Raw genomic sequence first — 21,374 nt, 5'->3', positions numbered from 1 at the left:
ATGCTGTTTTTCATTGGAAATTATTGTAATTCTGGTTTACCAAAATGCAATGACGCTGTCGGTGTGATGGAACTGTCAGTCTATGGTCAGATTAAACTTCTCAAGTACACGCTGTGGAGAGGCTAAGTACACCCAGGGATCCTAGTACCCCTGGTTGGGAACCACTGGCCTAGAGTCAGGTGTCTGGGGAGATCTAGATAGCGGCCTACCGCTAGGGGGCGCTTGCTGTTTGGCTCCAGTGCGTCCTAGCCACGCATGCGCCCAGAGTCCAGGCCTGACCGACTCGTGCCCCAGTGCTATCATGTCTGCCGTCTGAATGGTTTGTATTTGCTCGCCGGCTCGTTTGAAAAATTATCTGGTGGAGGTCGAGTGGGTAAGATAAGCAAAGTGAAAGTTGTGTGAAGTGTATTTAGCTAGCTGGCCATAATTTCATTGCAACATTGGCTAGTACAGAACTGAAGATTGAGCTTCTAAACGAGCTAACGTTTGCCTTCTAACGTTAGCTAACGTAGCTACCTGAATTAGCTAGTAACGTTAGCTTGTATATCTTTCAGCTAACGTAAACCAAGCCGAATATCTAGATTATTTGTTTTGTCTGACCTAGCTAACTGTGCATTACTTTTTAGATAACATTACGGCCAGTTAGGACTTGTAAAAGCCTCTAAAATATTGCATTTAGCCAGCGTCCACGCTCGTGTAACTTTAGCTTGCCAATACAATAGCAGATCACTGCGTTAACGTTCGTCAGCTAGGTCATTATTCCCCTTCTTAGTTAGTTATCTAAGCTAGCATCCTGAGCTTGGTTTTTCTGGTGTTTTCAAAGTTATTGAATCATTGATACAAGTCAGTTGCTCTGAATAAAGTCGATTAATCTCTGATCCCAACAGAGATATACAAATCCGCCATGGCGGACATCAAGAACTTCCTGTATGCTTGGTGTGGGAAAAAGAAACTAACACCCAGCTATGACATTCGAGCCGCTGGAAACAAAAACCGACAGAAGTTTCTGTGTGAGGTCAGTTGAATTCTTTCAAATATGTCTATTTGCAAGCATTCGGTAAATAACAGAAGTAGTTTTATATATATATACAATATTTGTTATTCCTCTTCCAAGGTTCGTATTGAGGGATTCAACTACACTGGAATGGGAAACTCAACCAATAAGAAGGATGCCCAGGCAAATGCTGCTAGAGACTTTGTCAATTATCTTGTCCGAGTTGGAGAAATGAATGCAGCAGAAGTCCCAGCCCTTGGGGTCAGTTATAAAAAATCTCGCCCAATAGGTTATCAATTTAACGTCACAGTGCAGAGCGATTAATTTGGCTGCTGGGGAACAAGGAGACCCACACCTCCGCTGAATTCATTGACAACTACTTGCCGTTTTCTATGGATTGTTAATTAAATAAATGTGAACTATTTGGTTATATTATCATCGCCTCTTGAAGAGCATAGTAAGAACTACACATTTCTGATTATTCCATGCAAAACAGTTGCGCATAGTGCTAAATATCATCAGTTATACTGCAAGTAACTACATACTTTTCATTATCAGTAAACATCAATTGATCATGTATAATTCAGAAACGTGAGCATAGCCTCACGATATCTCTCAATATTGGCAACCATTAATTGGATATTTCAGTCATATAAAATTACAGTGAACTATACCTGACAAGTTAGTGTGAGTGGTTTAGGTTAATTTCCCGTCCTTTGTGGGCGCAGCCTGTCAAGCACCAGAAGGGCACATTTGCTCTTGTACTGTTGGCTAATAATGTGTCCGTTGCAAGCTACCGGTAGAAACTTTGTACGGTTGGCTAAACATAGTGGTAAGTATAACTAATGTACTTTTTCCTCCAACCAACGTAAGCCTATTTAGCGAAGTTAGCTAACATTACCCCCTTTTCAACATTTGTTTACTCACGATTGCTAGTGACAGACATGATAGGCTACATTTAAGTGATAATGCCTGGGAAGCTAGTGTTTGGAGGATGTATTGGCACGGGTGTTGTTAGAAAACCATGCCAATATATCCTCCAAGCACCGGCTTCACTTTTATACAACAGGTTACCTACATATTCAAATAATGATTGCCATATTTTCATTTAAAACATTGTTTTGATGAATTTATTCATACTCTTTCATCCTTCCACAATATTTAGTCCCGACACAAATCTAGGGTTGTTACCGAACCCGACTGGTCGTTCTATCGGTTCGGTTGCCAGAGATGCAACCCAGTTATTCAGTCTTTTTGAGCTGTATCTATGGATGCGACCTAGTCATTCGTTCTAAATGTTCCATTACCATACTGGCTGGCAACGTTCTTATCCCTTGCTTGCTAGCTAGCCAACTGCGGCTAACTTAGGGTCATGTCAAACAGTGCAGCCAGAATAACAACAGTAGCTTTTTTAACATCATAGATTTAGCCGGTGGTAACTTCTTCAATAGACGCCGGCTGGAATGCGGTTTTAACCAATCAGCATTCAGGATTAGACCCACCTGTTTTATAATGATTGATGGACCCCGTCAAATTGACTAGCTAATAACATCACGTCAATATGGCTAGTTAACCAGCTAACTTTCAGAGGACTCAATGGCTAACGTTATATCCAAATATTGTTTGATTTGCTTGCCATCTATAGTGGTGATGACAGAGGTCTGACTGACAACTTTGCCAGGAAGATGACTTGCCAATGTCAAGCTCTTTCCAAAAAAGTCTAGTCTTTGACTCGTTGTTTGCTTAGCTGGCGACATGCCAAATGGATAGGCGCGCTCTGCTTCTAGCTCCTACGCAACTTTGCAGCATTTTGTTTTTTGTTATTTACATATTAGCCCAGAAAGTTTTTGGGTGTGTTATTACATACAGACGGAAATAACTTTTGGATATCAGAGCGGCGGTAACTCACCAGCATTACGACCAGGAATACAACCTTCCCAAATTGGATCCTTTGATCGTACCCCCCAAGGCAATTTAACTTATCCCAGAGGCTGCTCCAAGACGCCACCGGTGGAGAAGAGATATTCTGAGTTTATTTCTAGTCCAGCTCCGAAGGCAGCATCCACCGCTTCCAAGTATATTACTCACTAATGTTCAGTCTCTGGACAATAAAGTAGACAAGTTCAGGGCGAGGATCTCATTCCAGAGAGACATCGGGGACTGTAATATACTCTGTTTCATGGAATCATGGCTCTCCTGATATACTGTCCCCGTCCTTACAGCCAGCTGGGTTCTCAATACATCGCGCAGACAGAAATTTATTTATTTAACCTTTATTTAATTAGTCAAGTCAGTTAAGAACAAATTGTTATTTACAATGACGGCCTACCCCTGCCAAACCTGGACAACGCTGGGCCAATTGTGCGCCGCCCTATGGGACTCCCAATCACGGCCGGTGGTACAGAAACTCTGGAATCATACAGAAACTCAAGTCCTTTTGTTCACCCGACCTGGAATAACTCAATCAAATCCCGACCGTATTACCTCCCAAGAGAATTCTCTTCGGTTATAGTCACAGCCGTGTATATTCCCCCCAAAGCCGATCCCACGACGTCCCTCAAGGAACTACACTGGACTTTGTGCAAATTGGAAACCACATATCCTAAGGCCGCATTTATTGTAGCTGGTGATTTTAACAAAGCTAACGCTACGGAACAAAACGCTACGGAAGTTCTACCAACACATTGACTGTATTACTCGCGCTGCTAAAACTCTCGACCACTCCTACTCCAACTTCCGGAATGCCTACATGCCCCTCCCTTCTGCAAATCTGATCATGACTCCATTTTGCTCATCCCTTCCTATATATAGGCAGAAACTCAAAACTGGAAGTACCCGTGCTACAGACTATTCAACGCTGGTCTGACCAATCGGGATCCATGCTTCAAGATTATGATCATGTGGACTGGCATATGTTCCTGGTAGCTTCTGAGAATAACATTGACGTATACACGGACACGGTGTCTGAGTTCATCAGGAAGTGTATAGCGGATGTTGTGACTATTAAAACCTACCCAAATCCGAAACGGTGGATAGGTGGCAGCATTCGCGCAAAACTGAAAGCACGAACCACCGCATTTAACCGCAAATATGGCAGAATAGAAACAGTGTAGTTATTACATCCATAAGGCAATCAAACAGGCAAAATGTCAGTACAGATTCAAAGTGCAATTCAACAGCTCAGACCCAAGACGTATGTGAGAGGGTCTACAGACAATCACTGATTACAAAGGGAAAACCAGCCACTTCGCAGACACCGGCGTCTTGCTCCCGGACAAGCTAAACACCTTTGCCCGCTTTTAGGATTACACAGGGCCGCTAACGCAGCTCCCGAGGTCTATGGGCTCTCGTTCTCCGTGACCTACGTTAGTAAGACATTTAAATGTGTTAACCCTCGTAAGGCTGCCGGCCTAGACGGCATCCCTAGCCGCGTCCTCAGAGCATGCGCAGCAATCTCTCCCTATCCCAGTCTGCTGTCCCCACTTGCTTCAAGATGTCCACCATTGTTCATGTATCCAAGAAAGCAAAGGTAACTGAACTAAATGACAATCACCCTGTATCACTCACTTCTGTCATCATGAAGTGCTTTGACAGGCTACTTAAGGATCATATCACCTCCACCTTACCTGACACCCTAGACCCACTTCAGTTTGCATACCGCCCCAATAGATCCACAGACGATGCAATCGCACTGCCCTATCCCATCTGGACAAGAGGAATACCTGTGTAAGAATGCTGTTAATTGACTATAGCTCAGCCTTCAATGCCATAGTACCCTCCAAGCTCATGATTAAGCTCAGGGCCCTGAGTCTGAACCCTGCCCTGTGCAACTGGGTCCTGGACTTCCTGATGGGCTGCCCCCAGGTGGGAAGGTAGGAAACAACACCTCCACTTTGCTGATCCTCAACACAAGGGTGTGTGCTCAGCCCCTCCTGTACTCCCTGTTCACCCATGACTACGTGGCCACGTATGCCTCCAACTCAACCACGTTTGCTGACGACACAACAGTTGTAGTCCTGATTACCAACAATGACGAGACAGCCTACAGGGAGGGGGTGAGCGCCCTGGCGGTGTGGTGCCAGGAAAATAACCTCTTCCTCAACGTCAACAAAATGAAGGAGCTGATCGTAGACTTCAGGAAACAGCAGAGCGAGCACGCCCCTATCCACATTGACGGTGCCGCAGTGGAGAAGGTGAAAAGCTTCAAGTTCCTCGGTGTACACAACACCGACGATCTGAAATGGTCCACCCACACAGACAGTGTGGTGAAGAAGGCGCAACAGCATGTCTTCAACCTCAGGAGGCTGAAGAAATTCAGCTTGGCCCCTAAAACCCTCACAAACATCCATAAGGCAAGGTCAGTTTAAGTGCATCAAAGCTGGGACTGAAAGACTGAAAAACAGCTATCTCAAGGCCATCAGACTGTTAAATAGCTATCACTAGCTGGCTACTATCTGGTTACTCAACCCTGCACCTTAGAGGCAGCTGCCCTATATACATAGACATGGAATCACTGGTCACTTTAATAATGGAACACACTTTAATAATGTTTACATATTGCTTTACTAATTTCCAGTATGTATATACTGTATTCTATTCTACTGTATTTTAGTCAATGCCACTCCGACATTGCTCGTTCTAATATTTATATTTTTAACTCCATTATTTTTCTTTAGATTTGTGTGTTTTGTTAATTGTTAGATATTACTGCACCGTTTGAGCTTGGAACACAAGCATTTCGCTACACCCACAATAGCATCTGCTAAATATGTGACCAATAAAATTTGATTTAAGTGACTCTCACTTATCTGAAATAACATGATCAATTGATGTTTACTGATTATGAAAAGCATGGAGTTATTTGCTGTATAACTCTAATCGAGCTAAAAGGATTAGTCTGAAATGTGTAGCTAGCTAATTCTGACTGCTCCTCAAGAGGTGCTGATATTAACAAATTATTCTAACATTTATTTAACAATCCCTTGAACAGCACATAGTTGTCAATGTTTTTACCAGAGCAAGGGATCTCCTTGCCACCCAGCAACCAAATTGAACACTGCACCATTTTTTACATTTTATTGATAACAAACCATACTTTTTATCATCCAAGATTAAACATTTGGTGATGGTCATGTTATTACGGTATTAAACATTATTTTCCTGTTAATAGGCAAGTGGACCTGACTTCAGTGTGCCTGACTGTGGAGGAGGGGGTGATGGAGGGAACGTTGGCTTTGGAAGTCTTCCTCCAAGTGGACCTATCCCTCCTCACCTGGTTGTGAAAGCTGAGCAAGGTACTTGGCTGACTTCACCAAATGCTTGTAGGTCTGTACACTGTCTATGTTCTGTTAACTACATTCCCATGGTGTCATAACTCATCTCGTTTAACTTTTGCATCAGTGAATGCACCTTCTGCGCCAGTCCCAGGTGTCACTGGTTTGGGATATTCGGGCGGTAGCGGCAATTATTCCGGAGGTGGCGCAAACAGCAATGCTCCGTGGGATCGTGGGGCCAATCTAAAGGACTACTACTCAAAGAGAGATGAGCAGGAGGCACAGGCGGTAGGACCTGTCAATTCACTATTTTTACAAGGCATTGTTTCATATCTATTAGCTATCTTTATGCTGAATTATATTTAATCTAAGAAATGCATTTGTAGTAATTCAGTCTTCACGCATGCCTGATTTGAACCTTTGAAGTGTTTATTTTCCCCATCAAGACTCTGGAGTCTGAGGAGGTAGATCTGAATGCAGGACTCCATGGCAACTGGACTTTAGAGAACGCCAAGGCCCGTCTGAACCAGTTTTTCCAGAAGGAGAAGAATCAAACAGATTACAAATACAGCCAAGTTGGGCCTGACCACAACAGGTCAGGAGGATGGGGAAATATTTTGGCCTGGAAGTTGATCAGTTAGCCTGGTGGAACCAGCCTGAACTCTGGTAACGCAGCGACCAGGCTGGTTCCAATAGGAGATTTTCCATAGATTCATTTATATACTCGTTTATCAGGAATATTGCTCCAAAGCATCCATGACAAACCAAAGAGCCTTCCTTGCCTTGCCTGTAGACATACAGGTAACTGCCAAAATAAAGTGAACACGAGTAAATGAGGGATACAAAGTATATTGAAAGCAGGTAATTCCACACAGGTGTGGTTCCTGAATTTCTTAAGCAATTAACATCCCATCATGCTTAGTGTCATGTTTTAAAAATGCCCAGTTGCCCATTATTTTGGCTACCATGGCAAGAAGAAGCAATCTCAGTGACTTTGGAAGAAGGGTCTCAAAGGAGCATAGGAGGTTTAAAGGGTGTTTGTGTATGTCTTGGTCACCGGATCTCAACCCAATTGAACACTTATTTGAGATTCTGGGGCGCTGCCTGAGATGGCATTTTCCACCATCGCATCCCTCCGATAGAGTTCCTTACGCTTGTAGAATTTATGCCAAGGCACATTGAAGCTGTTCTGTCGACTCGTGGTCCCATGCCCTATTAAGACACTTTGTTGGTGTTTCCTTTATTTTGGCAGTTACCTGTACATTAGTTATGGGGACTGTATGTTTTTCTGCTGGACTTATATGGAGACAGAGCCCTCCTGGGTGTGCGGTTAACACCTGAGAGATCTCGGTTAACTTTTCTCAAGTCATTTTGGAGCTATTTATACCTCAACCATAGAGATCCTATAATCCCATAATTAATTATATGATCTCTGACCTCAACCAATACCTTACTAGTACAATATTGATCCTATTTTAATTTACCTGGACTCGGTCAGTAATTCTGAATGTGAATAGTAGTGGAGATGTGATGCCAGAATTCACAACCTACCTTGTCAAGACATGTGACATCCTTTAGGCTGCACTAAAGTTGTTATATGGTTGCATCCACAATGGGGGATGGAATGGGCAGATTATTGTGTGGTTTTGATTTCTGGTGTCACTTGTTCCACTAGGGATGGGGCAGTGGCTGGGGTGATAAAGTTGATTGTTGATTGAAGTCTGGCAGAAAAACATACTGGCTCCCCCAAGGGCAAGGGTTATCATCAGACTGGACAATAGGCTTCTCAAGCTCAGAGGTCAGTTGGTCCAATGATTGATACATGTTTTATCTACTGTAAAAACACGAGTTACACATTATTCAGATTTTTCATAAAGTGAATTAGGCTTAGTAACATTATGGATGATAGTGTTTTTTTGCTTCTACTTCAGGAGCTTTATTGCTGAGATGCAGTTATTTGTAAGACAGCTTGGTAGAAGTAAGTACAAACTTTTCATTGAATGCAAACTGAATTGTCTATCAGATGTAAAATGCTTTGTTTACGTTTTTGAACCTGAGTCAGAAATATTAGATTTTTCCAAATTCAGGAGATAATGTGAACACTGACAACCTAGTTTAGTAGCTTTCTGGATACAACAAATATGTGACTTCAGAATAAGAAATACATTTTCATTTGTTTTGTAGAGATAATTGCCCGTGAGCATGGCTCTAACAAGAAGCTTGCGGCCCAGTCCTCTGCGCTGTCTATTGTCCGTCAACTTTACCATCTGGGTGTCATTGAGCCTTATTCTGGTGTCACTAAGAAGAAAGAGGGGGAAATTGTAAGTAACGTGTTTTACTGCTGATAAAATATTTGGAGTTATTACATTGCTTTATTAATGACATGGTCTTAATGTTGTATGTTTTGTTTGTTCACCTTATTTTATATGTCTCACGGTTAGAACTAAGTATGCAGCAAGCCTTTTTAACTTACAGTTGAACCTTGGTGTCTTCACAGTTGGAAGCTTTTGAGGTGAATGTGGTGGATGATCTGCAACATCAGCTGCAGAGTATGGCCCAAGAACTGGGTGTTGCAATTCCACCTCCAGTAAGTCTAATTTATATGATGACATTTATTAACCTTTATACAGTTTCAATTAGTATCTGTCCTGTTACACAGAAAAGCAAAGAAAAGTACTTTATGTGATTTAATATGAGGATTATGAGTAAAACCTTTTTCCTGTCCCCAGCCACCTGATCCAAGTACTCCAGTGTCTTTGGTCCAAGGGAAGATGGCTGTGTTTGAGCCCTCCCAGAAACAGAGCATGGCCGGGGTGGTGCCCTGGTCCCCTCCGCAAGTCAACTGGAACCCCTGGACCAGCAGCAATATTGACGATGGACCACTAGCATTTGTGAGTCAAAGACTTGTTTCTAGCTGTACATTTACTAAAAGAAATGCAACAACATATCTGTGTTTTCTACTGTTATTCTCTTCATAATCTGACCTTTCTCAAAACTAAAGCAGTCTATTTTGTCATGGTAGGCCGTCCATCCTATCTAAAAGTATAATTTACGTATCCCCGTAGTGCACCCCAGAGCAAATCAGCACTGACCTCCACCATGAGCTGACTTATCAATTGGAACAAGATCAAAGCCTACAGAAGGTATGTTGTTGCCCTCACTTAACTGCGATTGAGTTATTCCTAATGAAAACGGGACATTGACACACCCTGTTTTGGAGGATTTTCACATTTTATCCTTAGAATGGCTCTTTGGAAGTAGAGTTGTTGACACGTATTTGATATTTGTATCTTAAAGCATAATTGAGAAATAATGAATTGAATTTGGAATATTTGTACATTTTGTCTGTACCCAGGCCTCCTTTAAGACTCCATAATGTTTCATATATGTAGGTGCTACAAAGCAAAAATTGGTGTCATATGAAGCTTTACCGCTTGCCCTGTAATATTAGTATTTAGATTTACAAAAAACAATTTGCATTTAAATGTGCAATATGTCGAAATCGCTCTGCCATTTCCTGGTTGCTAAAATGCTAATAGTTTGCGCAATTTCAGTTTGTGACAAAACAAGCAATATATTGTAGAGAATCATTGTACCATCTAAACCGGAGAAATGTCTTTTCAATAACCAAAAATATTGTATTTTTGGCTTGTTTGAAGCTGGTGTACAAAATCGAAAGAAAAAGATGCAAAAACTGAACTTATGAATGGGAGAGAGCGAACATAGAACAGATCACCCGCTTCTTAGATTGGCTTTCAACCAGAATTACAGATCCACAACGCACATATCTATATGAATTTGGTCGGGTCGCCCAAAAAGGTAAGTATTCAGACCCCTTTACTCTTCCCACATTTTGTTACGTTACAGCCTTATTCTAAAATGAATTAAATCAATAAAAATCCTTAGCAATCTACACACAATACCCCGTAATGACAAAGCGAAAACAGGTTTTTAGAAATGTTTACATAAAAACTATACCTTATTTACATAAGTATTCGGACCCTTTGCTATGAGACTCAAAATTGAGCTCAGGTGCATCCTGTTGTCATTGATCATCCTCAATGTTTCTACAACTTGATTGGTGTCACCTGTGGTAAATTCAATTGATTGGACATGATTTGAAAAGGCACACACCTATCAATAGAAGGTCCCACAGTTGACAGTGCATGTCAGAGCAAAAACCAAGCCATGAGGTCGAAGGAATTGTCCGTAGAGCTCCGAGACACGATTGTGTCAAGGCACAGATCTGGGGAAGGGTACAAAAACATTGGCTAGCATTGAATGTCCCCAGGAACACAGTAGCCTCCATTCTTAAATGGAAGAAGTTTGTAACCACCAAGACTCTTCCTAGAGCTGGTCACCCGGCCAAACTGAGTAGTCAGGGGAGAAGGGCCTTGGTAAGGGAGGTGACCAAGAACCTGATGGTCACTCTGACAGAGTTCCTCTGTGGAGATGGGAGAACCTTCCAGAAGGACAACCATTCCTGCAGCACTACACCAATCAGACCTTTATTGTAGAGTGGCCAGACGGAAGCCACTCCTCAGTAAAAGGCAAATGAAAACCCACTTGGAGTTTGCCTAAAGGCACCTGAAGATTCTCAGACCATGAGAAACAAGATTCTCTGGTCTGATTGAACTCTTTGGCTTGAATGCCAAGCGTCACGTCTGGAGGGAACATGGCACCTTCCCTATGGTGAAGCATGGTGGTGGCAGCATCATGTTGTGGGGATTTATTTTAGCGGCCTGGGACTGGGAGACTAGTCAGGAACGAGGGAAAGATGAACGGAGCAAAGTACAGAGAGATCCTTGATGAAAACCTGCACCAGAGCGCTCAGGACCTCCGACTGGGACGAAGGCTCACCTTCCAAAAGGGCAACGACCCTAAGCACACAGCCAAGACAATGCAGGAGTGGCTTCGGGACAAGAGTCTGAATTTCCTTGAGTGGCCCGGCCAGAGCCCGGACTTGAACCCAATCTAACATCTCTGGAGAGACCTGAAAATAGCTGTGCAGCAACGCTCCCCATCCAACCTGACAGAGCTTGAGAGGATCTGCAGGGAAGGGGAGAAACTCCCCAAATACAGATGTGCCAAGCTTGTAACGTCATACCCAAGAAGATTTGAGGTTGTTATCGTTGCCAAAGGTGCTTCAACAAAGTGCTGAGTAAATGGTCTAAATACTTATGTAAATGTGATTTCTTTTATAATTTCTTTTAAATATATAAATTAGCAAAAATGTCTAAACCTAATTTTGCTTTGTCATTATGGGGTATGATGACAGGAAAAAGCAATGTAATCATTTTTAGAATAAGGCTGTAACCTAGCAAAATGTGGAACAAGTAAGGGGTCTGAATACTTTCCGAATGCACTGTACCTATTGCAGCTTTAATTTATGAATATTGAAAAGTAAAACATGAATATTGAAAATATACCATTTCTGATTGGGCTAATTGTTCAATATATTCTTGAGCATACTATATTCTACTGGCATATCAAAGTTCCAGGGTGGGATCTCTGATACTTTTAGAGTTATGATCCAATTAGTAAACAAAGTGAATGTGAAAATGGATTCAAAATGTTCACCCTTTGCTGGTGATATGCAGGATGTAGACTGATACAAGTAATATGAGGGGTGTGATTGGTTGCATTGCCTACTATGCCAGTTTCTCTGTATACAATTGGCCATAACATTAAAACTATCAGAGATCCTGCTCTGGTACTTTGATATGCCAATAGTCTTAATGGAGGCGGCCTGTGCAAGGCCAAAATGTCACAAATATTCCAACTTCAATTAATAATGTATTAATATGCTTTTAGATCAATTCTAAAATATATGTAAACAATCCTTCCTTCAAATGACCATTCTATGGATCAAATCAGAAACATTTTGGAATTTTTTGGTCTGGTTTTGTGAGGAATCACTCAATTATCTTGAGTTAGTGTTAAATTATGTCCTGTTATCAGTCCCTCCCGGATTCCTGGTTTCTGTGATCACATGTTTTTGTGCCAAATCAACTGTTCCCCGCATATTATGCGAGAGCTTGCAAATTTGACCATTCACCACACTTTTTCCACAAAACAGTCATATCATCGCAATATTATCACATAAAACTGACCCACCACCGCAGTACAAAAAGAGGGCTCACAATTTCAACATTTTCCCCATATGGTTCAATCAAGCCACAGATCAACAAACCTTTACCCACATCGGCACATTTTTGTGACAAATTGGACAGTCATTGTATATTGCTATGCAAAATATCAGAATTTTGCATGGGACTGTGTTATGTCTGACTGACATGCAAAAAACGTCTCCTAGGTCATTGGGGAGCGAGACGGGCTTCCAGTGAAGAAATTTGAGGAGGAGATAATGACTGCCGTTCAGGGCAGCTCAGTGGTGATCATTCGAGGGGCGACCGGCTGTGGCAAAACCACCCAGGTTCCTCAGTACATCCTGGATCAGTTCATCAAGAGTGGGAGGGCGTCCGAGTGTAACATTATTGTAACCCAGGTAAGACTTGAAATTAAACATTCATGTATTTGAATATGTTCCTTGCTTGTGATGGGATAATGCCTTTGTTGTCCAATTGGGAAATGTTGTTTGTGGCATTGTGTAAACATTAAGACATTACAGACAAACACAGGTCTAGGACATGGACTGTTACATACAAGATAAATAAAATATTAAAGTGCAGATATCTGAATGACTGCTATTTCACAGTAACCCCTTCCCTTCTTTGTCAGCCCCGGCGTATCAGTGCAGTGTCTGTGGCAGAGCGTGTTTCCTACGAGAGAGGAGAGGATGTCGGTAAGAGCTGTGGGTACAGCGTCCGCTTTGAATCCATCCTCCCACGACCCCATGCCAGCATCATGTTCTGCACTGTTGGTAAGGGTCTCTTATTTTCATTTGTTATTCATACTTTAGGTGTTTTATGTAGCTAATACAACTGGTGTTCAGAATAGCTCGGGTTAAGAATAGCAGAAGACACATGCAATTATATGAATACTATATAGCATAATTTGGTGTATTTCTCTATTTCCAGGTGTGTTACTGCGGAAGCTGGAAGCAGGTATTCGCGGGATCAGCCATGTGATTGTGGATGAAATCCACGAGAGAGACATCAATGTACGTATATCTGACGACCCCCCCAACAAATTGTAATCCTTAGGGGTACAGATTGAGCCTAGTTCTGGACTAAAAAGTACTCTCAATGGAGAGTCTCAATTGAGAATGGTTTGTAGTCCAGGACTAGGCTTAATCTGTGTCTGGGAAATCAGCCCTCGGTACTAAAGTAAGTAATGTTTACTTTTTGCTCTTCCCAGACTGACTTCCTCATGGTGGTGCTGAGGGACGTGGTCCAGACCTACCCAGAGGTCCGCATCATCCTCATGTCTGCCACCATCGACACCACCATGTTCAGAGAGTACTTCTTCAACTGCCCTGTCATCGAGGTGTTTGGTCGCACATTCCCAGTACAAGGTAAGAGCTCAGTCAAATGGAGCTCGCAAACTTTCTTAAATCATCTAACCTTCATATCGTTCAGTTTATGGGTTTGTAATGGATAGCCATGGGTTGTATCTTTTCCAGAGTACTTTTTGGAAGATTGCATTCAGATGACACATTTCATTCCACCTCCGAGTGATAGAAAGAGGAAGGACAAAGATGAGGAAGGAGGAGATGAAGAGGTATGGGATAGTACTTTGTCGGTCATACGCACAGAGAACCATTTAATTTAACCACTGTTTGTTCTACGGAAGTGTGTTCTATGTGTATGTTTCTTCCTCTTGTTTGTCACAGGCCAACTGTAATGTGATATGTGGGCCAGAGTACACCCCAGAGACTAAGCGCTCCATGGCCCAGATGAATGAGAAGGAGACTCCCTTTGAGCTGGTGGAGGCCCTGCTGAAGTACATCGAGACCCTCCAGGTGGCCGGGGCCGTGCTTATCTTCCTGCCCGGCTGGAACCTCATCTACTCCATGCAGAAACACCTGGAGATGAACCCACACTTTGGTGTGTGGTCTCAATACTAATCACTGGTTCTCCCGTAGAAAAACTGCTGGTCAAAGTATTTGGATTGATGTCAACAAATGCATTGTTTTCATTTTAGTCCCAAATCACCCAAGTTTCTGCCATAGAAATGCTGTTGATTGTAATGACACCAGTAAATTGACTTGTTGTTAATTTTGTTTCACCCAGGGCGTCAACGGTACCTGATTCTGCCTCTCCACTCTCAGATCCCCAGAGAGGAGCAGAGGAGGGTATTTGAGCCTGTGCCTGAAAACATCACCAAGGTCAGTCAGGCATGGTCTTAAGGTTTTTCCTGTAAAGTTTTAATGATTTATCTGTTATCGTTATTTTTGTTATTTATATTTTATCCTTTTCAGGTGATCTTGTCAACAAACATTGCAGAGACCAGTATTACCATCAATGATGTAGTATATGTCATCGACTCTTGCAAGTAAGTTTCTCACTTGATATACTGTACTTTAAATTATCTGTTTTAGTTACACTCCCATGCAATGATAATTAATGTAACTACTAATGTCCACCAATTATTTTGTGTTTTCTCTAAGGCAGAAAGTGAAACTGTTCACGTCTCACAACAACATGACCAACTACGCCACGGTCTGGGGCTCCAAGACCAACCTGGAGCAGAGAAAGGGTCGCGCCGGCCGCGTCCGGGCTGGCTTCTGCTTTCATCTGTGTAGCAGAGCACGCTTCGACAAGTAAGTCTTTGGGCCCCGTTGCATAAAAATCTTAAAGGTGCAATATAAAGAAATCGCTCTGCCATTTCCTGGTTGTTAAAATTCTAATATTTAGCCTAATTTCAGTCAGTGACAAAACCAGTGTAGAGAATCATTGTCTTAAACCTCTGTGAAATATATTTTCTATTTAACATTTAAGTCATTTAGCAGACGCTCTTATCCAGAGCGACTTACAAATTGGTGCATTCACCTTATGATATCCAGTGGAACAACCACTTTACAATAGTGCATCTAACTCTTTTAAGGGGGGGGGGGGGGTTAGAAGGATTACTTTATCCTATCCTAGGTATTCCTTAAAGAGGTGGGGTTTCAGGTGTCTCTATAACCAAAGATATTGTATTTTCAGCTGTTTGAAGCTGGTGTACAAAGCCAAAAGTAAAAGACGCAAGAACAAGCCTTCAAAACGGGAAACATAGAAATATTTCACATAGAACATATCTACCGCTTCTTAAACTTGCTTTCAATGAGAATGACAAATCTATAACTCGCTTTTCTATGTGTGTTTGCTTGAGTCTTCTTGGTTATAAAGCTACAAGCTTGGCACACCTGTATTTGATTTTTGTATTTGAGTAGTTTCTCTCATTCTTCTCAGCAGATCCTCTCAAGCTCTGTCAGGTTGGATAGGGAGTGACGCCGCACAGCTATTTTCAGGTCTCTCCAGAGATGTTTGATCGGGTTCAAGTCTGGTCAAGGACATTCAGACACTTGTCCCGAAGCCACTCCTGCATTGTCTTGGCTTTGTGCTTAGGGTCATTGTCCTGTTGAAAGGTGAACCTTCGTCCCAGTCGTCCCAGAGGTCCTGAGCGCTCTGGTGCAGGTTTTCATCAAGGATCTCTCTGTACTTTGCTCTGTTCATCTTTCCCTCGTTCCTGACTAGTCTCCCAGGCCCTGCCACTGAAAAACATCACAGCATGATGCTGCCACCACCATGCTTCACCGTAGGGATGGTGCCAGGTTTCCACCAGACATGACGCTTGGCATTCTGGCCAAAGAGTTCAATCTTGGTTTCTTCAGACCAGAGAATCTTGTTTCTCATGGTCTGACAGTCTTTAGGTGCCTTTTGGCAAGCTCCAAGCGGGCTGTCATGTGCCTTTTACTGAGGAGTGGCTTCCGTCTGGGCACTCTACCATAAAGGCCTGATTGGTGGAGAGCTGCAGAGATGGTTGTCCTTCTGGAAGGTTCTCCCATCTCCACAGAGGAACTTTAGAGCTCTGTCATAGTGACCATTCTTGGTCACCTCCCTGACAAAGGCCCTTCTTCCCCGATTGCTCAGTTTGGCCCGGCGGCCAGCCGTAGGAGGTGTCTTGGTGGTTCTAAACTTTTTTCATTTAAGAATGATGGAGGCCACTGTGTTCTTGGACCTTCAAAACTGCAGACATTTTTTTGTACCCTTCAGATCTATGCCTCAACACAATCATGTCTCTGAGATCTATGGTCAATTCCTTCGACCCCTTGGCTTGGTTTTTATCTGACATGCATTGTCAACTGTGGGACCTTAGACAGGTGTGTGCCTTTCCAAATCATGTCCAATCAATTGAATTTACCACAGAAACACCTCAAGGATGATCAATGGAAACAGGATGCACCAGAGCTCAATTTTGAGTCTCATAGCAAAGGGTCTGAATACTTAGGTACTTTAGGTATTTCCTAAAAAAAAATATATATATATTAGCAACAATATCTATGAACCTGTTTTCGCTTTGTCATTATGCTGTATTGTGAGTAGATTGATGAGGAAATGTTTTTATTTAATCAATTTTAGAATAAGGCTGAAACGTAACAAAATGTGGAAAAAGTCAAGGGGTCTGAATACTTTCCGAAGGCACTATGTCTTTACATAAGCACAACAGGACTGCAAGAAACAGCTCGGAATGTCTGACTGAAGTACGGCACATATGTACCTTTTGTTTTTAAATTACTTGTGTTTTGAATTTTTTTGAAAATGCAGAACATAATTGTTTCGTTGCGGTACAATCAGCCAAATGTGGGACTCTACCGCACAATTCGGGACATGTGGTCACCCAAACTGTATAGCCTCAAAACATGGTTAAAACTATAATGTCCATGAATTTGAGTGTGCTTACATTTCTCCAGGCCCATCCCTCAGCTTTTTACCAAAACACAGGTGGTGTGGTGGTTTGTTTCAATTAGTATTCTAGATTGAACTTTGTCACTTAATTTAAGGGGGAAATTAACTAAAGATGTTTAATGCAACTGGGCCCTGAACTCAGCCCTCATTAGCGTTGAAGAGATGCCAAACTTCTGAACCCATATTCAAAAAGCTGAGTGCTGATCTCGGATCAGGTCCCTGTGTCCGTGTAATTTTATGAATTATGATACAAAAGGCAAAACTGGTCTTAGATCAACACCACTATTCTGAGATGCTATATGAATATAAACTCTGTTTTTTCACTCTTACCCTTTTATGTCAAAACTGAGTTTGGTTTGAATTCCACAAGTGATGAATGTGTGCTTCTGTTTCTACCCTTTTCTTCATCCCAGACTGGAGACCCATATGACCCCTGAGATATTCCGTACTCCTCTCCACGAGGTAGCCCTGAGCATCAAGCTGCTGAGACTAGGAGCCATTGGCCATTTCCTTTCCAAGGCCATCGAGCCCCCTCCCCTGGACGCGGTTATAGAGGCAGAACACACACTGAGAGGTTAGACGTTTTTAGCTTTGACCTTAACAGATTTGTTTTGTCCTCTAGTGTTCTAGTAAACATTACCAACCACCTTAAATAGGGTTGGCATTTACAATTCCTTGATATATTTCACTAGAACTGGATGCATTGGACACAAACGACGAGTTGACTCCGCTTGGTCGGATCCTTGCAAAGCTTCCAATCGAGCCGCGTCTGGGGAAGATGATGATTATGGGCTGCATATTCAAGTGAGTGCTGCATCAGAAATCATGCATGCATTTTGTAAAGTCCTTCCCTAAATTACTATCCTTAAGATACTGTTCCATATTGACTCATCTCTATACACAGTTTCATATTTCCAACTAGAAATGGTGCTTTCTTTGCTCTGCTTTCTAGTGTTGGAGATGCGGTGTGCACGATCTCAGCAGCCTCCTGCTTCCCAGAGCCCTTCATCAATGATGGCAAGCGCTTGGGCTATGTGCACCGCAACTTTGCTGGCACCCGCTTCTCAGACCACGTGGCCCTTCTGTCAGTCTTCCAGGCTTGGGACGATGTGAGGTGAGTCCAGGCTTCATAGAAACATGCAACATGTACATCTATGGGCAGCAGGTAGCCAAGTGGTTAAAGCGTTGGGCCAGTAACCGAACGGTTGCAAGATCGAATCCCTGAGCTGACAAGGTAAAAATCTGTCATTCTGCCCCTGAACAAGGCAGTGAACCCACTGTTCCTAGGCCATAATTGAACATTTAAAAAAAAAAACATAACTGACTTGCCTAGTTAAATGAAGGTTACAAAAATATATATAATAATTAAAAACAAACAATCCTCTCTCATGGATTACAATTAAACAGATGCCACTGATAATTGTGTCTGATACGATTGCAGACAGAACACTGTAATGCCATTCATTGCAGTAGGAAGACGTGTCAGCTGAATGACCCATTTTTGGGGGGGAATACAATCCTGTTCCTTCTCACTACCTGGCAAATGAAGGTTGTGACGGCTTGTTAACTTGTCTTTTTTTATTGTAGAATGGGAGGTGAGGATGCAGAGTCCAGATTCTGTGAACACAAGAGGCTCAACATGTCCACACTGAGGATGACCTGGGAGGCCAAAGTGCAGCTGAAGGAGATCCTCATCAACTCTGGCTTCCCTGAGGGTAATTTTTTTTGCTGCATCTCAAATGACACCATTTCCCCTATATCCCTATATCAAAAGTAGTGCACATTATTGGGAATAGGGCAGTGGTGTAAAGTACTGAAGTAAAAATATTTTAAAGTGCTACTTAAGTAGTTTTTTGGGGTATCTGTACTTTTTGGGGTATCTGTATTTATATTTTTGAATAATTTTCCTCCACTACTTCCTTAAGAAAATATAGTGCTTTTTACTCCAATCTGTTACCCTGACACCCAAAAATACTTGTTATAGTTTGAATGCTTAGTAAGACAGGAAACTGGCCCAATTCACGCACTTAAGAGAACATCTCTACTGCCTCTGATCGGGGGGACTCAATAAAAACACATGCTTTGTTTGTAAATTATGTCTGAGTGTTGGAGTGTGCCCCTGGCTATCCAAGTTGTGCCGACTTGTTTGCTTAATATACGGAATTTTAAATTATTTATACAATGCTTTTGATACTTAAGTGTATATTTTAGCAATTGCATTTTACTTTTGATACTTAAGTATATTTAAAACCAAATACTTTTACTCAAGTAGTATTTTACTGTGTGACTTTTACTTGAGTTGTTTTCTATGACAATTGGGTACTTTTTCCACCACTGGAATAGGGTGCCATTTGAGACGCGCTCCATGTGAACAACCCAATAGTATTGCAGTGTTGGCATAATATACAATCACGCCTGAAATTGTTTAAAAATGTTTTTGGTGTTTTCATTAGAGTGCTTAATGACACAGATGTTCAATAACGTTGGACCCGACAACAACCTTGACGTGGTCATCTCTCTCCTGACATACGGCTCCTATCCCAACGTGTGCTACCACAAGGAGAAGAGGAAGATTCTCACCACTGAGGGGCGCAATGCCCTCATCCACAAATGCTCTGTCAACTGCCCCTTCAGCAGCCAGGACATGACCTACCCATCACCGTTCTTCGTCTTTAGCGAAAAGGTAGGATCTCAAATTTAGAGGTCAATAACTACATAATATGAATGTACTGGTGTATCGTAGGTTGTATACCCTTTTTTTCTTGTTGTGAGCTAAAAGGGTCAATGTTCAGATATAAAAATCATTATCAAATTGGTGTACAAGCTGCAAGCAACCAAATGTATTATTTTTTTATTTCCACCAGATCCGGACTCGAGCCATCTCAGCCAAAGGAATGACACTAGTCAGCCCACTCCAGCTGATCTTGTTTGCCTCCAAGAAAATCACATCAAACGGGGAAATCGTTGAACTGGATGATTGGTGAGTGTAGCTACTATCTTTTAAAGTGGTGCAATAGTAGAAATGTATGGGTTTTTTTCTGCCTATATACCTACGCTACTAAAAAGGGGGTTAGATTGAGCATGAAAATCATGAGATCAAGCCACTGTTTGTATTCACAGGATCAAACTGAAGATACCGCATAATGTGGCTGGCTGCATAGCTGCTTTGAGGGCTGGAATGGAGGCACTTGTTGTGGAAGTCACCAAAGACCCTGAGTACATCAAACAGCTGGATCCCACAAACGAGCGCATGCTCAACATCATCCGTCAAATCTCCAAGCCCTCCGCAGCTGGGCTTAACCTCATGGTCAACAATAAACGGTAAGATAAACATGTGATTAGACATCTCCGCTCTGGGGGGTGGGGGGGGGGGGGGGGGGTAGGAACATTTAGGATACATCCCAAATGGCACCCTATTCCCTACATAGTGCGCTGCTTTTGACCAGGGCCCTGGAAGCCATAGTTTGCTGAACATCAACAAACATGACATACCTTACATACTTGTAGTAGTGAAGCCATGTAGTGGTAATAATGGATTAGTTTATTCTGTGTAGATTATCAACATTTGTGCACAGTAATCCACACCACTGGGTAATAGGACAGCATTGTGTTTTGAATACCAAATACAGCTGGTTTACATGTCTTGTGCTTATCAGTTTTGGAGATGGTCCACGTCCTCCCAAGATGGGCAGGTTTGACGGAGGAGGCGGTGGAGGATACAGGGGAGGAGGTTACAGAGGCGGTGGAGGATACCAGGGCGGTGGAGGATACCAGGGCGGCGGCGGATACAGGGGCGGAGGTTACAGAGGTGGTGGTGGTTATGGAGGTGGGAACAGGGGTGGGGGTGGTTATGGAGGCGGGAACAGGGGTGGTGGTAGTTATGGAGGCGGGAACAGGGGTGGTGAATACAGAGGGGGCCAGGGATATTAGGGCATTTGAAGGTTAGCTTTTTAGATGTTGTTCATTACAATTCATAATATGACGTTAGAGTGTTATGTTAGAAGTGGGTCTATGTAAGGATATTTTAGTTTTGCCTTTTGTGACCCTCCCTGAAATCAAGGTTATCTCCTGGTATTAAGCATCAAAAAACAAATAGTAATTTGTTGGAGTTTGGTTAATGGAAATTTCCAAAAGTATTTCATGTCATGAGCCTAATTTTGTCAGTGATATACAACTCAAGTATGTTTCCTGTCATTACTAAGTAAAAAATTCAATAAAATACATTTTTTCCAACACTGCCAGATTTCCTTAGCA

At 42.4% G+C, this 21,374-nt stretch overlaps 1 protein-coding gene across 2 annotated transcripts; it reads left to right on the top strand.

Moving 5' to 3' along the window:
- Positions 1–78: 78 nt before the first annotated feature.
- LOC139559493 (ATP-dependent RNA helicase A protein-like) lies at positions 79–21,358 on the top strand. Of its 2 annotated transcripts, none has more exons than XM_071375538.1 (28): positions 79–373; positions 888–1,015; positions 1,115–1,255; positions 6,165–6,288; positions 6,395–6,555; positions 6,714–6,862; positions 8,199–8,245; positions 8,452–8,588; positions 8,765–8,854; positions 8,997–9,158; positions 9,333–9,410; positions 12,584–12,775; positions 13,009–13,150; positions 13,308–13,390; positions 13,588–13,744; positions 13,853–13,950; positions 14,063–14,276; positions 14,463–14,557; positions 14,651–14,724; positions 14,840–14,992; positions 17,534–17,694; positions 17,813–17,924; positions 18,073–18,234; positions 18,708–18,835; positions 19,574–19,803; positions 19,985–20,100; positions 20,241–20,441; positions 20,777–21,358. In XM_071375538.1, the coding sequence occupies exons 1-28, from the start codon at positions 256–258 to the stop codon at positions 21,048–21,050; spliced, it is 3,927 nt and encodes a 1,308-aa protein (XP_071231639.1). In that variant the 5' UTR covers positions 79–255; the 3' UTR covers positions 21,051–21,358. The 2 variants fall into 2 exon arrangements, with proteins under 2 accessions (XP_071231639.1, XP_071231640.1); XM_071375539.1 differs by having other exon boundaries at positions 233–319.
- Positions 21,359–21,374: the final 16 nt, after the last annotated feature.

The sequence above is a fragment of the Salvelinus alpinus genome, chromosome 30 (assembly GCF_045679555.1).
Source record: "Salvelinus alpinus chromosome 30, SLU_Salpinus.1, whole genome shotgun sequence".
NCBI lineage: Eukaryota > Metazoa > Chordata > Actinopteri > Salmoniformes > Salmonidae > Salvelinus > Salvelinus alpinus.
The sequence above is the reverse complement of the archived record's forward strand: the minus strand, read 5'-3'. Positions and strand labels throughout refer to the sequence as shown.